The sequence below is a fragment of the Dipodomys spectabilis genome, unplaced genomic scaffold (assembly GCF_019054845.1).
Source record: "Dipodomys spectabilis isolate Male_0828 unplaced genomic scaffold, ASM1905484v1 ptg000030l, whole genome shotgun sequence".
Classification (NCBI taxonomy): Eukaryota; Metazoa; Chordata; class Mammalia; order Rodentia; family Heteromyidae; genus Dipodomys; species Dipodomys spectabilis.
In genome coordinates, this window is record NW_024870707.1 from 8929312 (window position 1) to 8956287 (window position 26976).

At 39.9% G+C, this 26976-nt stretch overlaps 1 protein-coding gene across 1 annotated transcript; it reads left to right on the top strand.

The window, feature by feature from the left end:
• Nucleotides 1-4360: 4360 nt before the first annotated feature.
• On the top strand, nt 4361-26681 carry LOC122104791 (solute carrier family 22 member 9-like). The gene is made up of 10 exons (XM_042675723.1): nt 4361-4893; nt 5475-5578; nt 9535-9689; nt 9790-9958; nt 11456-11579; nt 20326-20441; nt 21393-21607; nt 22871-22979; nt 23695-23898; nt 25629-26681. Exons 1-10 carry the CDS (start codon nt 4492-4494, stop codon nt 25687-25689), a joined length of 1659 nt encoding a protein of 552 aa, XP_042531657.1. The 5' UTR covers nt 4361-4491; the 3' UTR covers nt 25690-26681.
• Nucleotides 26682-26976: the final 295 nt, after the last annotated feature.

Here is a 26976-nt window from a genome sequence, read left to right on the forward strand (position 1 = left end):
ACTCTAACACTTTGAGCCACAGTGCCACTTCCCATTTTCTGGGGGTTAATTTGGAGACAAGGGTGTCCAGGACTTTGCGACCCATAGATCTCAGCCTCCTGAGTAGCTAGGATTACAGGTGTGAGCCACCAGTGTCCAGCAGAAACACTCTTCTGAGTGCTCTATATAGTTGGTTTCTTTTTTTGTCGGTCGTGGGGCTTGAACTCTGGGCCTGGGCATTGTCCCTCAGCCCTTCAACTCAAGGCGAGCGCTCTACCACTTGAGCTACAGCGTCACTAGAAACACTCTTTTAAAAAACAAAATACTAGCAATCAGAATGAAACAGCATACTACTCATTATGTACACCAAGTGAGATTTATCCCAGGCTTTCAAAACAGCTCAACATATGCAAATCAGTAGTATGACCAATGTCATCAACAGATTGAAGAACACAATATAAAGGAGATCTCAGTAGATACAGAAAAAAAGCAATCAGTGAAATTATAATTAAGACTCTCACTAGGATGACATTGTGCCCAAAAAGAAATACACTCATTACCTGACTTAGGAAATAGTAATGCCTCTGTACGAGGCCCAAACAATAATACAATTATATATTTTAAATTCTCAATGAAGTAGGTACAGATGGAACACAAAGTAGATAAAGTGGGTGCAGATGAAGCAGAATTTATATAATAAAATACCAATTGAACTTGAAACACTGATAGTTTTTTTCCCTTAAGATCTGAAATGTGGAAAAGATGAGCACTCACCTCTTTAGCATAAAATGAATATTCATAGCTTGGGTAATTGGGAGAGAAAAGTAAAAATACAAGTTTGGAAAGCAAAAAGTCAAATTCTATCTATTTGTAGATGTAATGTTATATACAACAAAACATAATTTTTTTAAATCTTCTGAGAACTAAAAGTCACTTCTCTTAAGTGAAAGGACACAAAAAAATCAATCTATAAAAATCAATGCAATTTCTCTACACCAGCAACAACCTACCCAAAGAATGAATCAACAAAGCAACAGCTGTAAAAATATAACATATTTAGGAATTAACTTGACTAAAAGTTAGCACTTCTATGATAAAATTGGAGAAACACTGATGAATGAAATGAAGATTTTAAAAAGAATTTGAATTACCCCAAAATGTATTGATTTGATCCTAACACCCTCCAAAGGTTTCCTTGGTTCCAAAATCAACAATAAAATCTAAATTCCAAAGTCTCTACAAAAAAGCTATTAAATCAGACGTAGCTCCAACTCAAACACTAGCCTTGAGGGATATAAAAGCACATAGACAGGAACAGCAGCTAGACTCTGAGTTCTGGCTCAAGGACCAGCGTGCACATGTGTGCGTACACACACAGACACATACATGCACACGTTTCAAAGAGTTACTTGTATAGTAAAACAATTCTAGCTAATGGAAATATAATTGTTAATAGATGTTTAGTCTTTTTCAATGACATTTTCTACCGTATTTTTTCATCAACTCTTTCCAGTCCACTCTGCATTGAATATCATATATACATACAGACATGAAATATATACTCACATGTGTGTACAAATATAAACATACATAGATATACATGCATACAAATACATAGATGTACACAAAAATATTTATAACAGAATAATTATGTATTTCATATCTTACTAAATTATGAACTCCTTAAAATGTGTCTTAGTCAAGTGCCAGTGGTTCCCACTTGTAATCTTAGCTACCCAGAGAGTGAGAGTAGAGAATCATAATCCAGTGTCAGACTGGGTTGAACATTATGAGACAGACTCTTATCTCCAATTAGCCAGAAAAGGCTAGACTGGAAACCATGGCTCAAGTTGAAAAGCACCAGACTTGAGCAAGAAGGCAAGGTGAATGGATGAACCTAAAATACATCATAAATGTGGTAAACCAAGCTCAGAGAGACACATGGTTTTCTCTCATATGTAAAACTAGATATATCTAAAATATACTGAGCCACACAGTGAGATCAAAGGAGGATATTCTTAGACGGGGAGCACAAGGTACAGAGACTATGTGTCTCTGATCATATAAAATAATATTTATTGAAATGAACTCCAAGAAATGAAAACAAAAGTTTTTTCTTTGTTTTTGTTTTCTTTTTGTCTTGTTTGTTCATTTATCTGTATTTGGGAGGATAAGGGGGAGCACATAAATGGGGGACAAAGGGTAAACAAACACAGCAGTGGTACTTACTAGACGCTATGTTGAAAATGAACTATACAATTTGTGTGTGGGGACGGGAGGGAAAAACTGGGAGAGAGTGAGGGAAGAGATGGCATTGTCCAAAAAGGTATGTACTCTGTACGTGACTTACATGACTGTAATACCTCTGCACATCACCTTTATAATAACAATTAAAGTGTTTATATAAAGAAAGCCAACGGTTTGGGAAGGTGACTCAGTGGTAGAGTGCTTGCCTTGCATGCATGAGGCTATGCGTTCGATTCCTCAGTACCACATAAGCAGAAAGAGCCAGAAGTAGTGCTATGGGTCAAGTGGTAGAGTGCTAGCCTTGAGCTGAAGAGCTGAGGGACACAGCCCAGGCCCAGAGATCAGGCCCCACGACGGACAAAAAAAAAATAAGAGAGTATGAGTCCCTGAATTTAAGCTCCACACAAAACAAAAAGTTGTCTTTAACTTACTCTATTTATGCTATTAGAACAGAAACTGAAATTACTATTTGAATCAATTAATAAAAAAAAAAACTTTGCAGTTAGAATTGGCTAACTTCTGGCATCATCCAATATTACCACATGGGGAGAAACATAATTTCAAAAAAAAATTTGCTATGGTTTGACCAGAAGCAGAAAGTAAGTTATCAATAGGGAAGGAATTTTTTTAATTATGTACTTATTATCTTTAGTAGTATAAAAGGATTCAGCATGTCAGTTTCTGAGTATAATTCATCATGATCAGTAATATTCCTTTCATCATTCTCTCTCATCCCTCTCAACCTCATCCCTCCCCTCAATTTCCCTAGTTTCCTAGAATATGCATTAAATATGATGAATGCATTCTTTACCACTTCCTGTGTGAATTTATCTACCTCCCTCCCCTTGACCTCTCCCATACACATCTCAAGTATTAGCTGTCTGGTATTCATTTTGTTAGACTGTGAGTTAGTGGTTCTAAAGTGTTCCACCATTTCCATTCTCGAAAATCTAGTTACGTGTTTGCGTACATATGCATATGATCCCTTATGTTTTCCCTTAATATTTACCAATCAGACCTAGCTTCCATATATGAAAAATAATATGCACCCTTTGTTTCTCTGGACCTGACTTACGTCACTCATCATATTTTTTTCAGATCTGTTCATTTTGTTGCAAATGATGTAATATCATTCTTCTTTATGAATGAGTAAAATTCCACAACCTATGTATACTACTTTTTCTTGATCCATTCATCCATCGAGGGCATCTGGACTTGTTTCCATATCTTGGATCTCATGAATAATACAGCAATGAGCATGGTTGTGCATGCTGCTTTGCTGTATCCATATTTGTAATCTTCTGGCTAAAGGCCCAAGAGTAGTATCAAAGGATCATAGGATAATTCTGTTTAATTTTTTGAGGAATCTCCAAACTGTGTTCCAGAGTGGTTACACCAGTTTACATTCCCAATAACAATGTATTAGGGTTCCTTTTCCCCACCTCCATGCCAGCATTTGGTTTTGTCTATGTTCTTGATGATGGCCATTCTAACTAGGATGAAATGGAAACTCAGTGTTGTTTTGGTTTGCTAATTTCTCAACAGAAAGAATTGTACCTCGAGATTGTTTTCATGAGCTCTTTTTAATAAAATTCAGTCCTTTCAAAACATTTTCTGCTGTTCAAGAAATATTAAAAATTATTTTAAAAATTACTGGGCACTGATGGCTCATGTCTATAATCCTAGCTACTCGGGAGGCTGAGATCAGGGTTCAAAGCCAGCCTGGGCACAAAAGTCCATGAGACTTTTATCTCTAATGAGCTACTCAGAAAACTGGAAGTGGTGCACTAGCTCAAGTGGTAGAGTGCTAGCCTTGAGCTGAAGAGCTCAGGGGCAGCACCCAGGCTCAGAGTTCAAGCCAACAAAAAAATAAAAAATAAAAATTTAAAGCACTTCACTTTGGAGTCTTATAAATTATGTATTTGTGAAAGACTACATATCAATAGTAGGTCTGTTCTGGTTTGTTACTGGGAACCTGGAGATCAATGTCCACAGGTGAATGTGAAACATTGTTCAGGACACAATTATTTTCCAGAAAGTTGATCTTTAACAGATAAAATTAGAGAAAGCCAACCAGTCGAACATTTCTGTGACTTGAAAAATAATCACGAGAGGATACTCATTCTACCGCCTGGCTACAGAAGAGAAAGGAAGTTGGTTCAGGACCAACCTCCCGTCATGTATCCCGTGAAATGGCACTAATTTTCCTTAAACAGTCTAGATTTTATACTTTTGCCTCCAACTGGAGATATTTATTTAGCCCCAATGGCCTTTCAGGAAATTCTGGATCACGTTGGAAGCCTGGGAAGATTCCAGATCCTTCAGTTGGCTTTCTTTATAATATGTAATATCTTGGCTTACACTCATGTTGCCTTGGAGAATTTCACGGCAGCCGTGCCTGAGCACCGCTGCTGGGTGGGCATCCTCGACAATGACACCCTCTCTGACAATGGCACTGGGCTCCTCAGCCAGGAGGACCTCCTGAGAATCTCCATCCCACTTGACTCCAACCTCAGGCCAGAGAAGTGCCGGCGCTTTGTCCATCCCCAATGGCAGCTCCTCCACCTGAACAGCACCTTCTGGAACCTGAGTGAGGCAGAAACAGAGCCCTGTGTGGACGGCTGGGTGTATGACCGCAGCTCCTTTGTCTCCACCATCGTAACTGAGGTAGGAAGCTTCATTTTCCAGTTAGGAGTTCAGGATTTGGGTGTTTAGAAATAACACAAATCCTTCCCACACTTTAAGGTGATTCTTCTTTCTTTTAGTCTATATTGACTGCATCTTTATTAAGTATAAGACACATATACAATGAGTCTAATGAATTTGACAGTAAATAGTAAATAGACACTATTAATACAGTGCATAAGCAACTCGTGTTTCATTATAAATGTTAGGCTCAGTCCATGTTACACAAATGTGTTTATACATTAGCAACTTCCTGGAGATGGAGCAAATGTACATGCTCACAATGTTCTTTTAGGAGAATCACCTGGAGGACCTACTGTGGTAGTCAGGATTCAGAAAATGCTTTAAGGTCCCAAAATGAATTCAACATGGATTAAAGGGGATCATTTCCATAGCAAACCTATTCGTTTAAAGGCAGTTTGCTGGAGACAGTTAAGTTTTAACCTAAATGAGAGAAGTCTTGTTAGGTTGAAAAAGGAAACTTGTAGGTCATGTTAGGCAGATTTGCTCAGATTACACTGAGAGACTATAAGCTCTGTTGTGCTCATTTCCTTCTCTTTCAGTGGGACCTGGTGTGTGAACTTCAGTTACTAACTTCAATAAGTAAATTCATATTGACACTTGGGATTTTGTTGGGAAATACACTATGTGGCCATTTAACAGACAGGTGAGTTTCTGGTTCACAGTACTCTCTGTTAGAGGACATGAAGATCTTACATGGAAGCTGGGCACTGATGGTTCATGCCTGTAATCCTAGCTACTCAGGAGGATGAGATATGAGGATGACAATTCAAAGAGAGCCCAGGCAGGAATGTCTGTGAGATTTATCTTCAATAAACTACTTAGAAAAAGCCAGAAGTGGTGCTGTGGCTCAAGTAGTAGTGTGCTAACCTTCAGAAAAGAAGCTCAGAGACAGTGCCCAGGCCCTTAGTTCATGAATAAGCCAAAAAAAGGAAATCTTAAATGCACACATTGGAGAAGCTTCAACTCAGAGTAAATTTGTCTACCAGAAGTTCTTATGTTAAAAAAAATCAGCTTGCCAAAAAATGTCTTTGAACATTCAAAGAAATACGTGTCAAAAGTTTAGATGAACATGATCAGTAGGACAAAAGGCTTTAGTGCTCACAATGACAAGTAGTCTGCAGAATAAGGCTGATAAAGTCACAGGCAATATAGAATGCTATATCTTTGCACAATAGGAAACACACACACAGAGACACACACACACACACACAGAGAAAACTATGTGAAAGACAGAGGATCAAATTCCCAAATCTCTCTATCATATTAACCAAATGTTTTCAAAAACAACCAGATCACAATGTATAAAGAAGAAAAACAGTCCACTCAAAGAAAACTATGCCCCAAGGTCTCTGAAGAAGCACAGACATCCAACTTCTTAGAGAAACACTTCCAAACAAGTATTTTAAGCATATTCAAAAAGATAAGCTAGAAGATGTATGAAGACATAAAGACATAACAATGTATGAAAAGTAGTAATATCAATACTAAGCGAGGAATTGTAGAGAGGCATATACTAGAATCTGAGATCAAAACTTGAAATGAATAGATTAAACTTGTCACTAGAGAGATTCAGTGGAAGCTGAGACCCAGTATAAGACTCCATGGATAGACATGAAAAAACAAAGCAGTAGAAATGATCAAGCAGTTAATGTCCGGTGCTGGTGTCTCACACCTGTAATCCTAGCGACTAAGGAGGCTGAGATCTGAGGATCATGGTTCAAAGCCAGCCTGGGCAGGAAAGTCCATGAGACTTATCTTCTGTAAACTACTCAGAAAAAGCCAAAGTGGTATTGTGTGGTTCAAGTGGTAGAGCACTAGCCTTGAGAAAAAGGATCTCAGGGATAGTGTACAGGCCCTGATTTCAAAACCCCGGACTGACCAAAAAAAAGGAAGAAAAAGAAGGCTAATCGACGAAAGAAGGTTAAAGCTGGCTAGTACACAAAGGTCTCAGGGATAGCATGAGACAGACCTACATATATGTTATGATAGTCTCAGAAGAAGAGAGAAATGGATAGAGATTTGAAGAAAATGTGCCCTATCAGTGGGAAACCACATATAAATCCAAAGAGGCTCAATAAAATCTAAGTAGATAATGTCTATATCCTACACTGAGATATATCATAAGCAAAAAAATATTAGAAATTAAATGTAGAATCTTGAATGAGGAAAAATGCTTATATAATAAATTGTTGGCTGAATTTCCTTATCACCTAACATAGCATTGCAGCATCCTCCTCTCAAGAAGGGGTTCTTCTAGTGTTTTCCCTATGCTGTTCTAAACTAATGTGTAGTTTCTCAAGTATAGCTTGCTTGCTTGCTTGCTTGCTTTTTTATGACAGTACCGGGATTTGAGTTCAGGGCCTGAATGCTATCCCTGAGCATTATTTTTGCTCAAGGGTTAGTGCTCTACTCTTGAGTCACACCTCCACTTCTGGCTTTTTATGGTTCAGTGGAGATAGGCTCATGGACCTTCCTGGCTGGATAGGCTTTGAATTGTGATTCTCAGATCTCAGCCTCTTGAGCAGCCATAAGTATAGGTATAAGTCATCGACATGTGAATCTATACATATTTGCATTTTGACTGAAACTGTTTTGTGACTTGCTATAAGTCTATGAAAGCCAGAACTCCATTTTCCTTTCTTTTTTTCGACAGACTTTCCCTGTTATAGTTCTTCATTCCTCATCTTGTTTAGTGTTTTCCTCTGCAGCTTTTGTGAGCATTCTTTGCTCTGCACTGGTACTTTCTTCCTTCCTGTTCTTGAAAGTGGCATGTTGTTCATGACCAAGAAATCCAAATTAAACAGACGATGATTCTGATGCCACTCATGAGAAAAAATCCCATGTGTTGTTTCCCCAGTGTTCCCATTGCTGTGGTCAAGAAATGTACAGTCCTAGAGTTCCACATCTGATTTTGATACTTTATTGTGTAGACAGTATGATAGGCTAATTCCATGTATTTAAGTACCTGTATTAAATGTATTAGAAGTTCCAGTATTATAATTTATCTCCTATGGTGTAAATACGTAGTTAAACTACTGTTTACCAATGGGAGAAGCACCTTTGGTATACACAGGTCAGGTTTACGTATATGAAGATCTGTGTGGTTTTTTTTTTTTCCAACATCGTTCAGCCTCCTCTATTTTACCTGCCAGTACTATTTGTTCTGTTTCTGAAGTCACACAAAGAAATGAATGAGGAGAGTACAATTCAGATTTGAGCAAGAATAAAAATAAGTTTCTTGTGTCTCTTATCCCAGGATCCCTTAAGAAAGAGGAAGAAACCTCAAACCTGTGTATAGAGCCTCACTTTGGAAAAGCCTCTGGGAATGGATCAGGCATCAACCATTCCTAAGGGTTTTAACACTCATCAGAATCCTCTCCCTCTGTGGTCTACATGACCTCAAGCTCTAAGTGCTGCAGAACCACACTCCCCTACACCTAGGAGACCACACCTTTCTACTGTCTCCATCCCTCTATGGTCCTTTGGAACCAGGCCCTCTATGTCTTTAGAGACTCTTCCCATTCTCCTTCCCACAGAGCCACGCCCCTATGTCTTACAAGGCTTCTTCCCTCTACATCCTATATGACTACTCCCTTTCACCTTCTATGCAACTCCCACCCCCTACATCCTCACCAGACTCCCTGCTTGAGCATCTGGTTCCATTGGGGTGCCACCGGTCATGCTCCAGCCAGGACACTTTCTTGGGATGTCTCCTTCTCTCTTTAGATATTCTACTCAAGCCAAAATGTCTTATAGGGTAGAAAATTGGTCTTAATGGCCCAGTCTTTTGGCTTGTGCCTTCTAGAATGGAACACAGGCTGGATCCCAGGGACCCCCTCCCCCAGGTTCCCTCTCAAAGGCTAGCAATTTGGGGTTGGAAACCAGATCTAAAATCAAAAGAAAAGTGTCTGCTTAGAAATTTAGTCTCAGTATCAACTGGACAATATCAAAACAAACAGACAAAAACCTAAACTGTTTAGAAATTTGGCCTAAGTACCAATTGAATGAATGCAATCACTGACCCAATAGGTGCCAGGGACTCATGCCTGTAATCCTAGCTATTGAGGAGGCTGTGATCTGAGGATCATGATTCAAATATAGCCCAGGCAGGAAAGGCCATGAGACACTTATCTCCAGTAAACTACTCAGAAAAATCCAAGTGGCACTGTGGCTCAAAGTGGTAGAGTACTAGCCTTGAGCAAAAGAAGCTCAGGGACAGCTCAAAGGCCCTGAGTTCAAGCCCCAATGCCAGCAAAAAAAGAGAAGGGTATAAACAGTGCCAGCTGAACAATGTGTCAAATACAATTAGCCAGGTCTCCCAGGATTATCTCTCCTAAGCCAGCAAAACACAACAAAGAGCCATCCCCATGGCTTGGAGAATTGTGGTTCATAGCTAGGCAGGCAAGAATGTCCATGACACACATCTCCAATTAACCAACAAAAAGTCAGATGTGACTCAAGTAGCTTAGCATTAGCCTTGAACAACAACAAAGCCATTGCTGTTGGTTATTTCTGATTATTTGTAGTTTTAAGAAACTTTGTGTTTCTTTGTGCAACAGCTGTTCCATTCCCACCATCTAAGCTTTGTCTTTTCCTCAGGTTTGGAAGGAGGCTAATTATGATCATCTGTGTGCTGAAATTGGCCATTGCTGACACAGGTGCAGCCTTTGCTCCCACCTTCCTCCTTTACTGTGTCCTGCGCTTTCTGGCTGGTATGTCCATCACAGTCATCCTAACAAACAGTATGGTGCTCGGTAAGTATGTCTTCCCACCATGTGCATTTTCCTCACCTTGAATGCGAACTTAACACTCTACTTTGGTTTGAGAAGAAAATTCACTGGTGCTGTCTTTCAGGTGTAGAATGGACAGGACGCAAATTCCAAGCCATGACGGTGCTCTTATTATTATGTTCAACTGGCGTAGGACAAGTATTGTTGGGAGGCCTGGCTTATTTTGTTCGAAATTGGCAGATCCTTCAGCTTGCACTGTCTATACCTGTCTTCTTCTTACTTCCATTCACAAGGTATGAACTTTCTTCTTGAAGAGATCTTGAATAAAGGACATAAGAAATTCATTTGGATCCTTGATCAACTTCTGATATTGTGCTCTCCTTATTCATAGCAATGTGTGACTTGAGCAACGGGACAAAAAGTGTTGTTAGGTAAAATTGAAGAAACTGAATTATGTTTGAAGTTACTATGTCAGCAAATTGTAACAGATGCAGTCATATTAACAATTATTTATGAGATGAAATTCCTGTTTAAAGGAGGATTCTAGGACTAAGATTGTGGCTTAGTGGTAGAGTGCTTGCCTAGCATTTATAAGGCCCTGGGTTCAATTCTTCAATAACACATAAACAAAAAAAATTAAAAAAATAAATACAGGAGGGTTCTGTACTACATAAAATATATCTCACAATATTCAAATTAGAGATTAAAACATTTTAGTGTAAGCACATACAAAATTCAGTATCGTTATAAAAAATAGTATAGGCTATTTGAATTTCAAATGTGAATGTGTTTACTCTAATTACTAGAATAAGCATCTCTATGACCCAAAAGTTGCTATGAATCGTCTCCTGAATGTTACAGATCTTCTTGGCTCTCCTTGCCAGTAGACTTAATTGGTAAGATGGTAATAGAACTTTTGCAAAAGAATTTGCCTTCATGGGGAAAACATTTGAAGATGGTATTTCTTTGTCTATGGTTTGCATTTGTATGTATGGTTTGGGAAAAAAAACACGATGGTTATTGTCTTTGGAGGACAGAATTGAGACGCAAATGTACCTCTAGTGCTGTTCAATTATGGAGCAGTATGGATTCCTCAGTTGAAAATCCTAGGCAGAATGGACAACTTACATCCTTTGTTTTTGGATCCTCTTCCTTTCCTCTCCTTAAAGAGTCTTGAGAGAGTTAAAAAGGGCTATGGTGTTAGTTCAGGACAGAAAGCCTGTTGAGTTAGGAGTGATCCTCAGAAGTGACTGTAGATTTCATTAATACTGTGAGCAAACTCCAGATAAACAGCATGTTCCTTTAGCCAACTCATCCATTGTGACATTTGTCCTCCACAAGTCTTTGCAATTCTGTGCCCTCATTAAATTAAGGCCAATTTATCTTGCTGGTGTTCCAAAAGTTACCACAGCCATGAGGATCAGAACTGGCTCCCATCTGAATGAGACATTTAGTAAAAATTAATAATAATTAATTGGGGTATCCATATTCAGGGAAATATGAGTGTCCCTCATACGCCAGCTCTGTGAGCTGGGTAGTCAATTTTCACAGAACTCACCATGGAGTCAGCATGACTCCAGGCCTGCATTCCCGGGAGCCCAGAGTATCATGTGCAGAGGTCATTTCCTGTTTCCCGAGGTATGATGACACATGACGCATGATGCTAGTTCTTGGTCCACCTGAATAAATGGAAGGGATGAGAATGAAGGAGAAAGGAATCTGAAGGTTGAAGGGGGAGTGGAAGTGAGCGTGTGAGAGCTGACTACATTTCCATCCTCGTCTTTGGGCAGGAGTCTGGCAGAGTCTGCTCGGTGGCTCATTAGCACCAACAAACCCCAGGAAGCCTTAAAGGAGCTGTGGAGAGCTGCGCGCATAAATGGAATGAAGAATTATAGAGACACGCTAACTGTGGAGGTGAGTGAGATGGCTGTTGGTTATAAGACACAGGGAAGACATAGCCCAACATGTGTACTCCTTAGTGACAAAGATGAACTGTGCTAAAAGCGTTGGACATGTATATTCTTATCTGAAAGAAGTTAAAAGCACTCTGACTATTTATTCCTTTCCCTTGAATGTAATTTATGTAACACCCACCACAGAATTTTATTGTTACATTTATTTAATTCAGTTAAAAAGTTTCGAGTTAAATGCAGTTGTATATGGGATGCTTCCTGGAGCTATTTTCCTACCTGCACCTGATGTCCTCTGAACAACTTCACCCTCCAACATAATTCAATGTTTAATTGAAAGATAACCTTGTTTGTTTTTTAATTATTACAATGTAATAATACATATATGTATACATTTAGCCTTTGTATTCTGAATAAATATACATGTATTGATTATTGAATCATTCAAAGCTGCTAATTGGCCCCCAGCTAATTGACCAGCAGTGCTGCTGTGTCTCAAAGTGGTGGAACACTAGCTTTGAGAGAAAAAGCTCAGGGGCAGTGTATGTTATTTTTTGAAAAAAGCCACAGAGAATCTTTCAGAACAGAATGGGAAAGAGGTCTTGGCAGAAAGGGTGGAGCAGATGGAGGAAACAGAAAAAACAGAACAAGAGTTATTTAAAACTGGGCTAAATAAACAGTAATATGGACAGAGGTGCTGAAATCTGCATAGCAAACACACACTTAGAAAATTCTCCCTTCTCGGGGCAGGGAAGATGGCTCAGTGGTAGAGCGCTTGCCTTTCATGCCTGAGGTCCTGGGTTGGATTCCTCAGCACCACATAAGTAATATATATATATTTTTAAAAAAAGACAACCGGACCCCCCAAAAAAAGAAAATTCTCTCATCTGCCAGGCATTTGGTCACAACCCAATGGCAGAGAGCTATTGTCTAAGACCTTGTGTGGACATCTCAACCCCCCCACCCCCATCATTTGGTCTGAGAGAACACAGCAAGGATTGGGGGGGGGCTGTTGTTTATTTGTGTGCTGACTGGGAAATCTAACATAGCTGCACAGGAAAGCCAGCAAGGCGGGGAGCTCTGCGGGATTGGAAGCTAGTCAAAGTTGTACTGGGTGGTACAATATGCTTCCCATCTGGGCAGTGGGCTGGGAGGAGGACACACTGCAGGCTAGAGCTCATCCTATGGGGCATTCTGCATCTCTGGTGTACAGCTCAGTTTCCCTATAACCACACACTCTGGTTGGTGGATGAACATGACAGAAAATACAGGAAGCTGAAGTAGCACACATACTGACCTCACCAAGCAAAGAAATAACAGTTGGGCCAGGAGCTGGTGGCTGATGCCTGTAATCCTAGCTACTCAGGAGGCTGAGGTCTGAGGATCACGGCTCAAAGCTAGACCAGGCAGGAAAATCTGTGAGACTCTTATCTCTAATAAATCCCCAGAAAACCAGCACCCAGGCCTAGAATTCAAGCCCCATAACTGACAAAAGGGGAGGAAGGAAGGAAAGAAGGAAGGAAGGGAGGGAGGGACGGAGGGAGGAAGGAAGGAAGGAAGGAAAGAAGGAAGGAAGGAAGGAAGGAAAGAAGGAAGGAAGGAAGGAAGGACAGACGAACAGTTGGTACTAATGAAGACATTGCTCTGTGGCTCATGAGATTAGCATCCTTAGGGGCCTGGAAGTCTAACACATTCTTCATCAAATTTTTCCCTTCTGTTTCTTCCTCCTTTTTCTTGATCGCTTAGTTATTTTATGTGTAAGCTGGTCCTGGGGCTTGAATTCAGGACCTGAGTACTGTTTCCTGAGCTTTCTGCTAACACTTTATCATTTGAACCACTTCTGGTTCCTATTTTTATCTTTTTTCCTTTTTTTCCTTTTTTTTTTTGTGTGTGGTTAATTGGAGATGATGGTCTCACAGACTTTCCTAACCTTGACCCTCTGATCTTTGTTTCCTGAATAGGATTATAGGCACAGGCCACTGGTGTGTGGATTAATATATGTGTGTTATGTATTTTTAAATTTAGATACGTATTATATGTAAATAGAGAGAGAGAGATATCCCCTCTTCTTCCAACTTTCTTCCTCTCCTTCCTTCACTTTTATTTCTTTACATGTTTTCTCTTTCTCTATTTCTTATTTTAATTTTACCCTCTTACAAATCTTTATTGTCATAGTTATGCATTGTTTGCTAAGTTTTATTATTCCTTTGTTTTTCATTGTCACTTTATTCTTATTGGATTTGTCTCTCTACTTACATTTCCTTCCTCTAAGTACATTTTCCACATCAGTGCCTTTTTTTTTTTCTCAGTTGTGGGGCTCGAAATCAGGACCTGAATGCTATCCCTGAGTTCTTCTGCTCATGTTTAGTACTGCACCAATGTAAACCACAGGTACACTTGGAGTTTTCTGATGGTTAATTGGAGATAAACGTCTTACCAACTATCCTTCCAGGGCAGGCTTGATTTTGAGATCTCAGCCTCCTGAGTAGCTACAATGACAGACCTAGGCCAACATCACCTGGTTATCTGTTGCCGTTTTTATTTCTCAGTATTTCTTACACTACTAAGTACTGTAATTCCTCCTAATTTCCTTCCATTCCTACCCTTATTTGGTATATTTGTAGTCTCAATGTCTTTGCTTTTTCCCCCTTAATTACTTAACATTGTGTTTCCCTATTGGATATATCTGTCAGTTGTAGTTGTTACAGCCTCTCACTAGAATTGGGTCCTTTACCACTTGGGGCAAATGCGCAGCTACTGAGCTACACCCCTAGTCCAGTAGTAAAAAATTATACCTGAAACCTGCTGTTTCAGTCATTGGAAATATGTCAACTGAAAAACTTAGTGGATACAAAAATTTCCAATCTAATATGGACAAAAATGCACATCACAAAGTAGAAAAAAATTGGAAATATGAAAAATTGTCAACATGAAGCCCCCAAAAGTCAACCAACTCACAATAATGCCAGGGAAGTGATCAAATCCAAGACTAAAAGTTCACAAGAATGATTAAAAGAAATGAAATGATCAAAAGAAATGAAAGAGCATCCAAATAAACATCTGAATGAATCGAAAGAGAACATGAATAAATAATTCCTTGAAAGAAGGAAAACAAATCATCTACAAAATGAATGTAATAAAGTAATAATTCTGAAACAGCTTCAAATTTGTCTTATGAAGACAAATAAGAAACCCATTTAAGAGCCTCCATACAAATTGGATCAGAAGAATACAGATTTCCAGGTCTTGTAGATAAGTTGGTACCTTGAGGTCACTGGACAACAATAAAGAAAAACACACAACATACAAGACCTCCATTTAAAGGCCAAACAACAAATCATGAGCATTTAACAAGGAGAAGATGTGCAAGTTGAAACCATAGAACACATTTAATAAAACAATACCAAGACATTCTACCAGTTTTGGGTAGGATGGTTATCAATGGACAAAGGGCTTTTAGGACACCAAACAGACATGACAAGAAAAGAACTTCCCATATCATAGTATAATTGAAGGTGTTACATAAACAAAACAAGGAAAAAATATTGAGGGCTTCAAGAAAGGAAATGTCGAAGCCAGGCACCAGTGGCTTATGCCTGTAATCCTAGCTACTGAGGAGGCTGAGATCCGAGGATCACAGTTCAAAGCCAGCCCAGCTAGGAAAGTCCATGAGACTCATATCTCTAGTAAACCACTCTGAAAACCAGAAGTGGCACTGTAGCTCAAGTGGTAGAGCACTCGCCTTGAGCTGAAGAGCTGAGGGACAGCATACAGGTCCAGAGTTTGAGCCCCACAACCAACAAAAAGAAAGAAAGAAAGAAAAAGAACTATCAAGTAATTATATAAATGAAGTTCACGCTTATGAATGCCTTCAGTAAAAATTCAGGGAAATCAGGAATAACCTGTTGAGGAAACTCAATGTCATGGGAAAACAAGAACAGACCAGTTCCAAAATTAGGAGAAATATAGAAAGAATCATGATCAGAGATAAAATTAATGAAATGGAAGCAATAAATATATGAAGGGACAGTTGAAACACAGTTTTGGTTCTTTGACAGAATAAATGTAATGGACAGATTCTTGACCAAACTGTGCACAAACAAATGAGAAAACGCATAAAAAAAATTGGAGACAAAAATGCTGTGGCTCATGCCTCTAATCCTAGCTACTCAGGAGGCTGAGATCTGAGCATCACGGTTCAAAGCCAGCCTGGGCAGGAAAAACCATGAGACTCTTTTATCTCCAATAAACCACCAGAAATCTAGGCTCAAGCAGTAGAGTGCTAGCCTTGAGCTGAAGAGTTGAGGGACACTGCCCATGCCCAGAGCTCAAGTTCCATGACCAACAACAACAACAACAACTAATCAACCTAAATGGATCAATAATGTGCTTTGCATTTCTTTTATGGCTAGGGATGTTGAACATTTTTTCATGTGTCTATTGGCCATCCTTCTTTCTTCTTCAGAGAAGTTTCTCTTTAAGTCTTTCGCCCACTTATTTATTGGGCAGTTGTTTCTTTGAGGATTTGTTTTTGGGGGGTTTAATTTTTTGAGTTCCAAGTGTATTTTAGATATGAGACCCTTGTCCATTGTATGGCTAGTAAAGATCTTCTCCCAATCCGTGGGCTTTCTATTGATCTTGCTAGCTATGACATTTGCCATGCAGAACTCCCCTATGACCCAGCAATCCCACTTTTGGGCATTTACCCAAATGTTTACAAACAAGACCACACTAAAGCTACCAGCACAACTATGTTTATTGCAGCATTATTTACCATAGCTAAGATCTGGAACCAACCCAGATGCCCCTCAGTAGATGAATGGATCAAGAAAATGTGGTATATATACACAATGGAATTCTATGCCTCCATCAGAAAGAATGACATTGCCCAATTTGTTAGGAAATAGAAAAACTTGGAAAAAATTATATTAAGTGAAGTAAGCCAGGCCCAAAGAAACATAGGTCCCATGGTTTCCCTTATTTGCAATATCTAGTGTATGTATGAGTCAAGCAGAAAAGGTCAGATAATGTGATGTCAGGAAAATGAACCCTTAGATATGTATTTTAATGATTTTTTCTTTCATGCATGTGTTTCTAATGCATTTATAAGATTATCTCTTTGTTGCTTTGTATATCCCTCCCCCACAGTATAACCCCTGCTTTCACTATATTTGATGTCAGTATAACTTGTGGAGGAGATGGGGAAAAACCAGTTGTTTAAGGATACAGGTGGACCTGTTGCAACAATGAGAAGTACAAGTTGTCATGTCCAAAACGAGCTTTACAAAGTCCGTGGGGGGGGGGGGTAAAGGGGGGGAAGGAGAAGGATTGGGATGGGGGGAGGGGGGAGGCTGGGAAGGGATGTGAAGGGTAAACCAAAGGAGGAGGCTGCAATGTTTGGTAAGAAATGTACGCATTATCCTGCCCATGTAATTGTAACCCCTCTGTACAGTATGTTCACAAATAAAATTAAATTAAATTGAAAAAAAAATAATGTGCAAGAATTATCAAAGAGTTAGGAAAAAAAACTCCCAACAAATTAAAGCCCAAGTGAATAGAGTCACTATTTCATTGTATGCACTCATTAAAAAACTAACATCAATATTCCCCAAACTATTTCATAAAATACAAATTATTACCTTCAAGTTTATTTTACAAATTTTATATTGCTCTGATTCAAATAGATAAAGGCATAAAACAAAAGAAATACTACAGGGAAATTTCCACGATGAGTATAGATGAAAACTTGTCAATAAAATTCTTGTAGCTAGGTACCAGTGGCCCATGACTGTCATCCTAGCCAATCAGGAGGCTGAGATCTGAGGGCTGAGGTTCCAAGACATCCCAGGCAGGAAAGTTGTGAGACTCTTATCTCTAATTAACCACCAAAGAGTCAGGGTTCAAGTGGTAGAGCCCTAGCCTTGAGCAAAAATGCTAAAGGGTAGTACCCCTGAGTTCAAGCCTTAGTACTGGCACACAAAAACATTCTTGCAAACCAAATTGAGAAACAATTTACAACATGATAAATTGTAATCAAATAGGCTTCATTTCAAAATGTAAGAATGGCTAGATAAATTTGAATTGATAAATATAATAAAGGGCATAATCAAATGCGTTGTAACATAGATATCTCCACTTGGGAAAAAAGCCTCTGACAAAATCTAATATCCTTTTCTGAAAGAATCCCCAAAGAGAGTAGAAATATAGTTTCCTCTTCAACATACTAAAAGCAATGCATGATAGACCTATAATCAATAAAATCAAATCCTCTAAAACCAGGAATGAAATAATGATGACCTCTAGGCATTGATGGCTCACACCTGTAATCCTAACTAGCTACTCAGGAGACTTAAGATCTGAAGATCTGGGTTGAAAGCCAGCCCAGGGAAGAAAGTCCATGAGACTTCTTTCCAATTAACCACCAGAAAATCAGAAAAGGTGCTATAGCTCAAAATGATAGAGTGCTATCCTTGAGGAAAAAAAGCTCAGACACAGCACTCAGGCCTTGAGTTCAAGTCACAGGACAGGTATACACACACACACACACACACACACACACACACACACACACACAAACAAAACAAAACGATGCTGGACATAAATGGCTCATCCCTTTAATCTTAGTTACTCAGGAAACTAAGATCTATGGATTGTGATTCAAAACCAGCCCAGTCTATGAGACTTTTTATCTACAAGTAATCATCAAAATGCCAGAAGTGGAGCTGTAACGTAAGTGGTAGAGCACCAGCTGTGAAAAAACAAGCTCAAGAACAGCACCCAGGCTTTTATTTCAAGCTTTAGGACTCTCTCTCTATATCTCTCTGTCTCTCTCTCTCTCTCTCTCTCTCTCTCACACACACACACACACACATACATAGTAGATTAAAGATGTTAATGTAAACCCTTAAATTTGAAACTACTAGAGGAAAACATAAAGAACCTGCTTTAAGATAAATTACAATTCAAATATAATTTCAGACAATTACAGTGCAAACAATGGACTTTCCTTTTAATTAGTTGAAATCTATCATCTGAAATACTTTACTATCTCAATTTTTAATTGAGTAAACAATACAAAATAACCCCAGCATACCTTGATATATTATTCTGATATTGGATGTGTTTGAAGGCCAGACTCATATTCTCTAGAGCCAACAGATGGCCCAGGTTTAAAGTGTCCTTGGAACCCATTCTCAAAATAATAATAATAATAATAGCAGTCAAGGGCTTTCACGCCCAGATGTGGAAGATACCACCACAATTCCTCCCTAATGAATTTAGGCCCAATACTTTGTTGAAGAGGCTGTTGGGCTACAAGCTGGAAGTGTTTGGTGGTGGTAGGGTTAGAACTCAGTGCTTCATGCTTCTTTGGCATACTCCCTTCTTCTGTCTACCACTTGGGCTACCCTCTAACCTGGCTTTTTGCGGATTGTCTTCAAGATTCAGTCTCATGGGCTTTTCTTCCTAAGATGGCCAGAAATTATGATCCTGTAAATAAATCTATGACTCCTAAGTAACTAGTATTACTATGCCCAGCTCAAGAAGTCATTCCTGATAGTGTAAAAATCTAATTTAGGATAGTATCTTTTCTTTACAGTGCCTCATCAGATATTCTCTCCCTGATTTAACTGTTTTATTTGTAGAGGTGGGATGGCAATGTAGCTAATATTTTGGAGCAAGCATTAACTAATAATAGCCCTGAGCACTACTAGAAATAGTATTGATATACACTCACATCTGCAATAATACCCCTCAGAAAATTATTCTTTTTTTCCCCAAACTGAAAGATATAAGGATTTCTACAACAGGCAACAGTAGAAAATCAAGTTTATTTTTCACATCCTCATACTTATCAAGTGTATATTGAACACTGGACTATAAAGTTTCATTCCTCATATTTTTCTCTAACATACTCTTCTTTTCATTATCTTTTCTTTTCTTTTCTTTTTTTCTTTTTTTTTTGAGTCATGGGGCTTGAATTCTGGGCCTGGGTGCTGTTCCTCAGCTCTTCAGCTCAAGGTTAGCGCTCTAACTCTTGAGCCAGTTCTGGTTTTCTGGTGGTTTATTGGAGATAAGAATGTTTATTGGAGATAAGTGTTTCCTGCGTGGACAGGCTTTAAACCGTAATCCTCAAATATCAGCCTCCTTCTGTCTCCTGCTTAGTTTTTCCTCACTGGAGAAGTTCCCTGAGCTTCCTTTACCCTCTGTGATACACTTCTTGCCACTTTTATGGCTACATTTCTGTGTGTGTGTGTGTGTGTATGTCTGTGTGTGTCTGTGTGTGTGTCTGTGTCTATGTCTGTGTCTGTGTCTGTGTGTGTCTGTGCGCGCGCCTGTCCTGAGCTAGAACTCAGAGCCTAGAAACTGTCACTGAATTATTTTTCACTTAAGGGCCTTGAACTCAGGCCTTGAGCTCTGTCCTTGGGCTGTTTTACTCAAGGCTAGCTCTCCACTACTTTCAGCCACAGCTCCACTTCCACTTTTTGAATGGTTAATTGGAGATAAGAGTCTCACAGGGACTTTCCTGCTCTGGCTGTCTTTGACCATGATCCTTAGGTCTCAGTCTCCTTAGGAGCTAGGATTACAGATGTGAGCCATGATTTTCCATATGCCATTTATTTTTTGATGTCTACATTTTCCCACTGCACAGAAAGGCTTTGCACTGAATTTGTCCTTGTGAGAGCCTGGTGCTCCCTCTAATGCCTACCAGTTTCTGACAACTGAAGAGTCTCCTGTTCTTGTTGTTGAAGGTGGTGAGAGCCACCATGAAGGAGGAGCTAGAGGTGGCAAAGAAAAAAGCTTCTCTGCGCGACCTGCTCCATGCTCCCGCCCTGCGTAAGCGGATCTGTCTCTTGGCCTTTGTGAGGTAGGCTTCTCACTGTTCTCATTTCAAGAGGCATGATTTGTATTTCTCCTGTTCAATGGCTCAATGTTTGGGAGTGGTCGATTTAGAGATAAAAGGCAGGGGCAACATGCCCACAATTGCTATGGCTAGGTGTACCCAAAAGTTTTAAAGACACCAATATAAAACTAATTACGTTTATCATGATTATATAACCATGATAACATATTATGTTCATGTTCATGTTTATCATATGACATGCTATGCTTGTCACCAGAGATTGATGCTGAGAAATTTAAGCACAACTAGATTTTGATTCTGAGTTTTTCTGTTGCTCAGTTTCCATTACTCCAGGTAAATTTTTGAACAGGTAAGTGAATATATACAGATATATAGAGATATAGATATTTGAACAAATATTTATATATATAAACTTAAGCCATTCACTTAGAACAATATAAAGGAAAAATATCCATCTGGTCCTCAATACTGCCCTTTGCTCTCCAAAATGGTTAACTACAATGAAGGGCTCTATCAGCATACACCTATATTATGATGATTTTAAAAAATATTCACTAGTAGCTGGGCATGAGCAACTCAGCATCCTAACAATGCAGGAGGCTGAGATCACAGTTCAAAGCCAACCTGGGCATGTTCTTATCTCCAATTAGCCAAAAAGCCAGAAGTAGAGCTGTGGCTGAAGTGTCAAAGCTCCAGCTTTCAGAGAGGAAAGAAAAGGAAAACCCAAGAATAGTGCCCAGTTCCTGAGTTCAAGCTCCCAAACTGGAAAATAATAATAACAATAATAATAAGCATTATTATATTTATAAAAATGATAACCACTTGCAAGGAAATACTTTGATAAAAAATTATACCTTCATTGGTTTTCAAAAACTGACTATCTGCACTAATGTTGCTGTAATCAATAGGACATAGTCTGTAAACTTTATATGTTTTACTCTCTGTTCACTACAGATTTGTATTATACTTGCTCACTTATGGCTTATTACTCAACCTCCAGAACTTGGGAAGTAATACTTTTCTGCTGCAGATTCTCTTTGGTGCCCAGAGCATCCCAGCTAATTGTTTAACACTTATTGCACTGAATCACCTGGGCCGTCGAATAAGTCAATTTCTTTTCATGTCCTTTATGGGGACCTTCATTCTGGCTACTGTGTTGGTGCCTCAAGGTAAGGAAAACACACAGAGTAGAAAAGAAATATCTACCCAATTTTCTCAAGGGTTCATAGATGATGTATTTCTGTAATTGTAAAAATAGAGTTCCAACAATTCCCAGCGACCAATCTAGGCATTTAGCTGACATTCTGACATTCAACAGCAGGGAGAGATTTCCTTCATTACAGTTGATATGTATGTAGGTACAGCTGTCATTTCTGCCAGCTTTCCTCTAGGCCAGCAATAGACATATTAGGTCTACATCTAGTATTTTGGTCCTACTAAGACCACACTACACTGTCCCTTTCTCTGTCCAGCTCTGTCTTCTTACTTGCTCTTCATTGACAATTCATATTTCCTAAACTCTGTTTATCCACTTATGAATATCATCACAGGGCACCATTTATGCAAATTCAGTTTGGAGAATTATCTCGTGAGAAAGTAGATACTACTTGTCTTCAAATAAAGAAGAAATACAAGTCACAGTTACGGATCACCTCAGACTACCTTAGAGTCAATTTTACAAAATCAAGTGGACATATGTAATGAGAAAGAAAAGTGCAGGTGGTCACCATGTTTTTCTGAACTCACAGAATAGTGGTGTGTTTTGTAAAATCCCAAACTGATAGGCTCAGATCCTCTTACATGTCAGCCTGGACTTCAGTGTGCTGCTTTGCCTCAATAATGACTTCAATGTCTCATGCTCTCCTATTGTGGAGAAAACTATTCTTTCTAAACTCTGAAATTCTTACTAAAAGAAGCCTTTACTCAAGATTCTTGACACATCATCATAGATCTAGCTACTCTCCAGGCTTTCCATCTGTGTAGGACTTGCACAGTACTAACCTCGTGTTGTGGGCACATGGGTCATGGCTGTAAACTCCTTGAGGGCCAAGATAGATCCTGCACACACCCTCAGCAGTTTCTCACATGACAGTTCAACATTATGCTAAGGACAGAGGAGACACTGGGCAGAAAAGAGAAAAGTGAACTGTGCTTCAATTCCTCAACCTCTGTCCCTCTTTAGCAAATGTCAGAGATGCAAGGAGACTGAGTACAATCATTCAGAATCAGTGATCCATCCTAAACCAAACTGTGTAGAGAAGGCACATTTCTCACTTGTTACCCACTGCAGGAACTCTGCCTCTGTTTAGTTCTTCTGTGATACACTTTAACCCTGTACACAATTCCAATCAAGGTGTTTGCCATTATGAGCAAGGAATGCTGATTGTGGCAGCTGGGACTTCCTGACTCTCTCTGGTTCTTCCTCTCTCCAGAAATGCAAACCCTCCGTCTAGTTCTCTCAACTCTGGGAAGCGGACTTCTATATGCTACCACTACTTGTTCTGTAACCCATGGACAGGAACTACTCCCAACCGTAATCAGGTACAGAACCTCATCTGTTTGCTGTTAGGATCAGACCTTTCTCAGCACCTTCATTCTTCAAACTAATTAAAAAAATTTAAAAAGGGAGGGGGCAGGATATTTCACAAAGGCAAATCATTGCAATGAAAACAACTCCAGCCACAGTTGAGTGAAAGCTTGCTTTTGCCAAGGTACTGTGAAATCCACTGAATGTATCCTTCCACTAGGCCTCTTGCAATCTTGCTGTTGTTTGGATATATATTTTTGGTCAGTTGTTGCGCTTGAACTCCAGGCCTGGGCACTATCACTGAGCCTCTTTGAGCTCAAGGCTTAGGCTCTACCCTTGAGACACAGTGCCACTTCCAGTTTTTGAGTGGTTAATTAGAGAGAAGAGTCTCATGTTGACTTTTCTGCCCAAGCTGGCCTTGAACCATGTTCCTAAGTACCTAGGATTAGAGGCATGAGCCGTTGGTGCCCCACTCCTGTAATCTTTGGTATTACCTAAAAGTAGATGCCATGAAGAGTGGCATTGCTAAATGATACACAGATGTCTATGTATGCTGTGAGGAAATGCTAGCAAAGCAACAGGAATTTCAAAGGCTAGAGTCAGTCCACAATCTCCATATGTCTAAATACACTGCTTCCTCAATCCCATAACATAAGATAAGTCACAAGTGCCAAAGTCCACGTGAGTATTTCTAACATTTTATTTCTGTATTGTGCTTTGTGCTCTAAGGGCCACAGCTTTAGGAATCATTGGAATTGCTGGTAGCCTTGGGTCCTCACTGGCTCCCCTGCTGATGATTCTCGCAGTTTATTCTGCTTCCTTGCCCTGGATGATCTATGGTGCCCTCTCTGTTCTTGGTGGCTTTATAGTCCTCCTCCTTCCTGAAACCAGGAACCAACCTCTGCCTGACTCCATCCAAGATGTGGAAAATGAGTGAGTTAAACTTCTGGCTGTTACTCATGAAGTCATGTACTAAGGGTCTGGGAAGAGGAAGGCCAAACACCATTCAGGGCCATGGTTTCCCAGCAGACCTAGAGAGGCTCTTTCTAACCAGTCAGTGCCATTGGTACAGGAAGTATCATATCTATTATGGTTTAGTTTCATCTTATCCATTCATGTGTTTTGTGGTAGTTTTTGCTTGTCCCAGGAGGCTTTCTAGATTACACAGAGGGTAACAGCAAGACAAGTACTAAGTAAGGGAAATTTCCTTCTCCCCTATACATCCCAATATGACCCTATCCATTTTAGTGTTGGAAGCACACCCCTCCAGTGTCACAAAATGAATAGATACCCAAAAGATAGAGTTTGTCAAGGCATTTTACTTCTGTATACAAGGATGATCTGCCACTCTCCCCAGAGCTACGCCGGTGCACTGGGCAGAGTGGCCAGCTCAGTTTGGCCTAACCCAAAGGGTATTGCTGCCCCTTCTCCTTTTGCTAAGGAGTCAGGCTCACATTTTCTTTACAATCGGTGACCAGGGTGATGGGGTAATAAATACAAGGAAGTTAGAGAACACTCTAGGCATCAGTGAAAGAACGCTACTAGGGAATGGGCAAAGGTATACATTGTTCTCATCACAGCTGGCTGGAAATAGGGTTGGGAATAGGGACACTGCTGATGGTCACAGTTGGAGGAGGCTGGTAAGTCAGCACAGAGTTCCCACTTTAAGGAAGAATGTCTAATCTTCAACTCCATTGGTAAGGACTCATACTTTTGACATTGCTGGCTGTTTACAAACAGAAGGTAGTTACAATTGAAATGAACAAGCAAATAATTCCAGAATATATTAGTATAAAATGGTGACTGGTTATAAGATGGAGACATTTTAGTGTGATTGCAGAGGTTGCTTTTCTCACACTAAATATGGTACATTCAGGCAGATAACAAACATTAGCACCCTATATAACCTTCTAGACACTGGAACCCCCCATCCCAGCTAGTGGTGATAAGATACTTGCAGTCAGCATTTCCTGTAGCTTCAGATCTGCTCCATCACTTGGGGGAGATCACAGAAAGCTCTAGAGAACCTCTGGCAAGTGACTATGTAGCATTGGGGAATAGTCTAATTGTGTTGTCTGTGCGATTGTGAATGAAGGTGTTCACAAAAGAGGAAGGGAGTGGTAAATAAAAGGTTTCTTTGATGTTGTACTTGAACTCAGGGTCTTGGCACTGTCCATGAACTCGTTTGCTCAAGATTAGCACTCTACTACATTGAGCCACAACACCACTTCCAGTTTTCTGGTAGTTAATAGGAGCTAAGGGTCTCAACAACTTTCCTGCCCAGGCTGGCTTTGAAATGGGATCCTCAGATCTCAGCCTCCTGAGTAGGTAGGATTACAGGCATGAACCACCAGCACTAGCTATAAAGGGTTTGAAAATGAAGAATGAGGAGGATTTTGACCTTGGTATGCATCCCAATTTTCCCATACACACCAATCCTCTTGGACTATGTCAAAATGTATACAATTTGTAGTAGAAATGATCATAACTGCCTTTGCAACTACTTCCAGAGAGACTGGTTTCGAATCTTTAGGCAAGGCATTGATATGGCCAATGCCAAGACATGAAAGATAAGCTTTTCCTGAAGAAGGCAGGAGAAACATGTTTTCTTTGTGTCTTTTCATTTACATGTTGCCTTGCTGTTTCTCTTGTATCTTTTCCAGGAGGAAAGGCTCAAGACAAGCAAAGCAGGAAGATACCGTCATCAAAGTAACACAGTTTTAAGCAATTCTGGTAATTGACCTAGATCTACTGAAAGAACAAGAAAAAGGAAAAACAAAATCAGTATTCTTCCCACGTACTAGTAAATATTTTTTACTGAATCGACATATTAGAAAACATGGATCACATTTAAATGTTTGACACTGTATTAGAAAACATGGATCACATTTAAATGTTTGACACTGAACTCCTGTCTATATAATAGCTAGTTTAATCAGAATCAGACAGTTGAAGGAAACTGGAATGTCTTGAAAGCAATCCTGATAGGAAATACTTTTGTAGCTATGTATTGCTTTTCCAGGTGAGGTGCCGTTAATTCAGCTTTGCGTGGCTGTGACCAAACACCTGAGAAAGCTCACTGAAAAGGGGCAAAGTGTTATTCAGGGCTTTCAGTCCATAGACCCTTGACTATTCAGGCCCTGTGCAGACATCTCCCCCCCTCCTGCATAATCCTCTGCCCAGTGTCTGTGTTACCTAGGTAACTGGAATACTTGGTAGCAGTCATCTCCCCCTCCTCTGAGGTCACATCCTGGGCTGCCCAGGTCATGCCTCCTTTTAGAATGTGAGTGAGACCCAGGCCTTGAGTTCTCATCCAAATCCATTGTTTCTACAGCTTTCCCACACCTGGCCACACCTTCCCCTGCCCCCCAGTCCCCTGGCCTAGATAAGTCCTGGCCCTGGGGTGGCAGGCCCCTTTTCAGCCCTGTGCTTCTCCACCATGCTCGTGGGGCAGGCAAGTTGGAATAAATAACTTCTCTTCCTGCCTGGATTCCACAGTGGTGGCGTCATTCACTGGGAGCCTACTTTAATTTACCTTACAGTTATACTGCTTCAGAGCTTTGGGGAGGTTGTACCTCATAACAGAAGGGTGTCCTGGAGAAAACCTGTTGAAGTCATTGTGGGCAAGAAGGCTAGAAGGAGGAAGAGCCGGGAGAGGGAAAGAGAGAGAGCTGGAGGGAAATAAAAAGAAAGAGAGATTGCAAGGCAAAGAGAAAGGGGATATACAAAGAAAGAAAGAAACAAAGAAGGAAGAAAAGAAAGGAAGGAAGGAAGGAAGGGAGATAGCAAAGGAAGGAAGGTAGGGTGGGGAAAGTCAGTGAGAGTTGGAGGGAAGTAAAAAGAAGGGGAGATTAAAAGGCAGAGAGAAGGGATATACAAAGAGAAAAAAGAGAGGGAGGGAGGGAGAGAGAAAGGAAGGGAGAAAGAGCAAAGAAAGGAAGGGAGGGAAAGAAATGAAAGAGAAGGAAGGCAGGTAAATCTGTGGATGTACAAAAATGTAAACCTCCTTTT

Excerpts from the sequence above, each read along its gene's own strand:
- LOC122104791 (XM_042675723.1), top strand. The coding sequence starts at position 4,492 with ATGGCCTTTCAGGAAATTCTGGATCACGTTGGAAGCCTGGGAAGATTC. Across the intron at positions 9,690-9,789 it reads AACAAACAGTATGGTGCTCG|GTGTAGAATGGACAGGACGC; the intron begins GTAAGTATGTCT and ends GCTGTCTTTCAG. Across the intron at positions 11,580-20,325 it reads GAGACACGCTAACTGTGGAG|GTGGTGAGAGCCACCATGAA; the intron begins GTGAGTGAGATG and ends TTGTTGTTGAAG.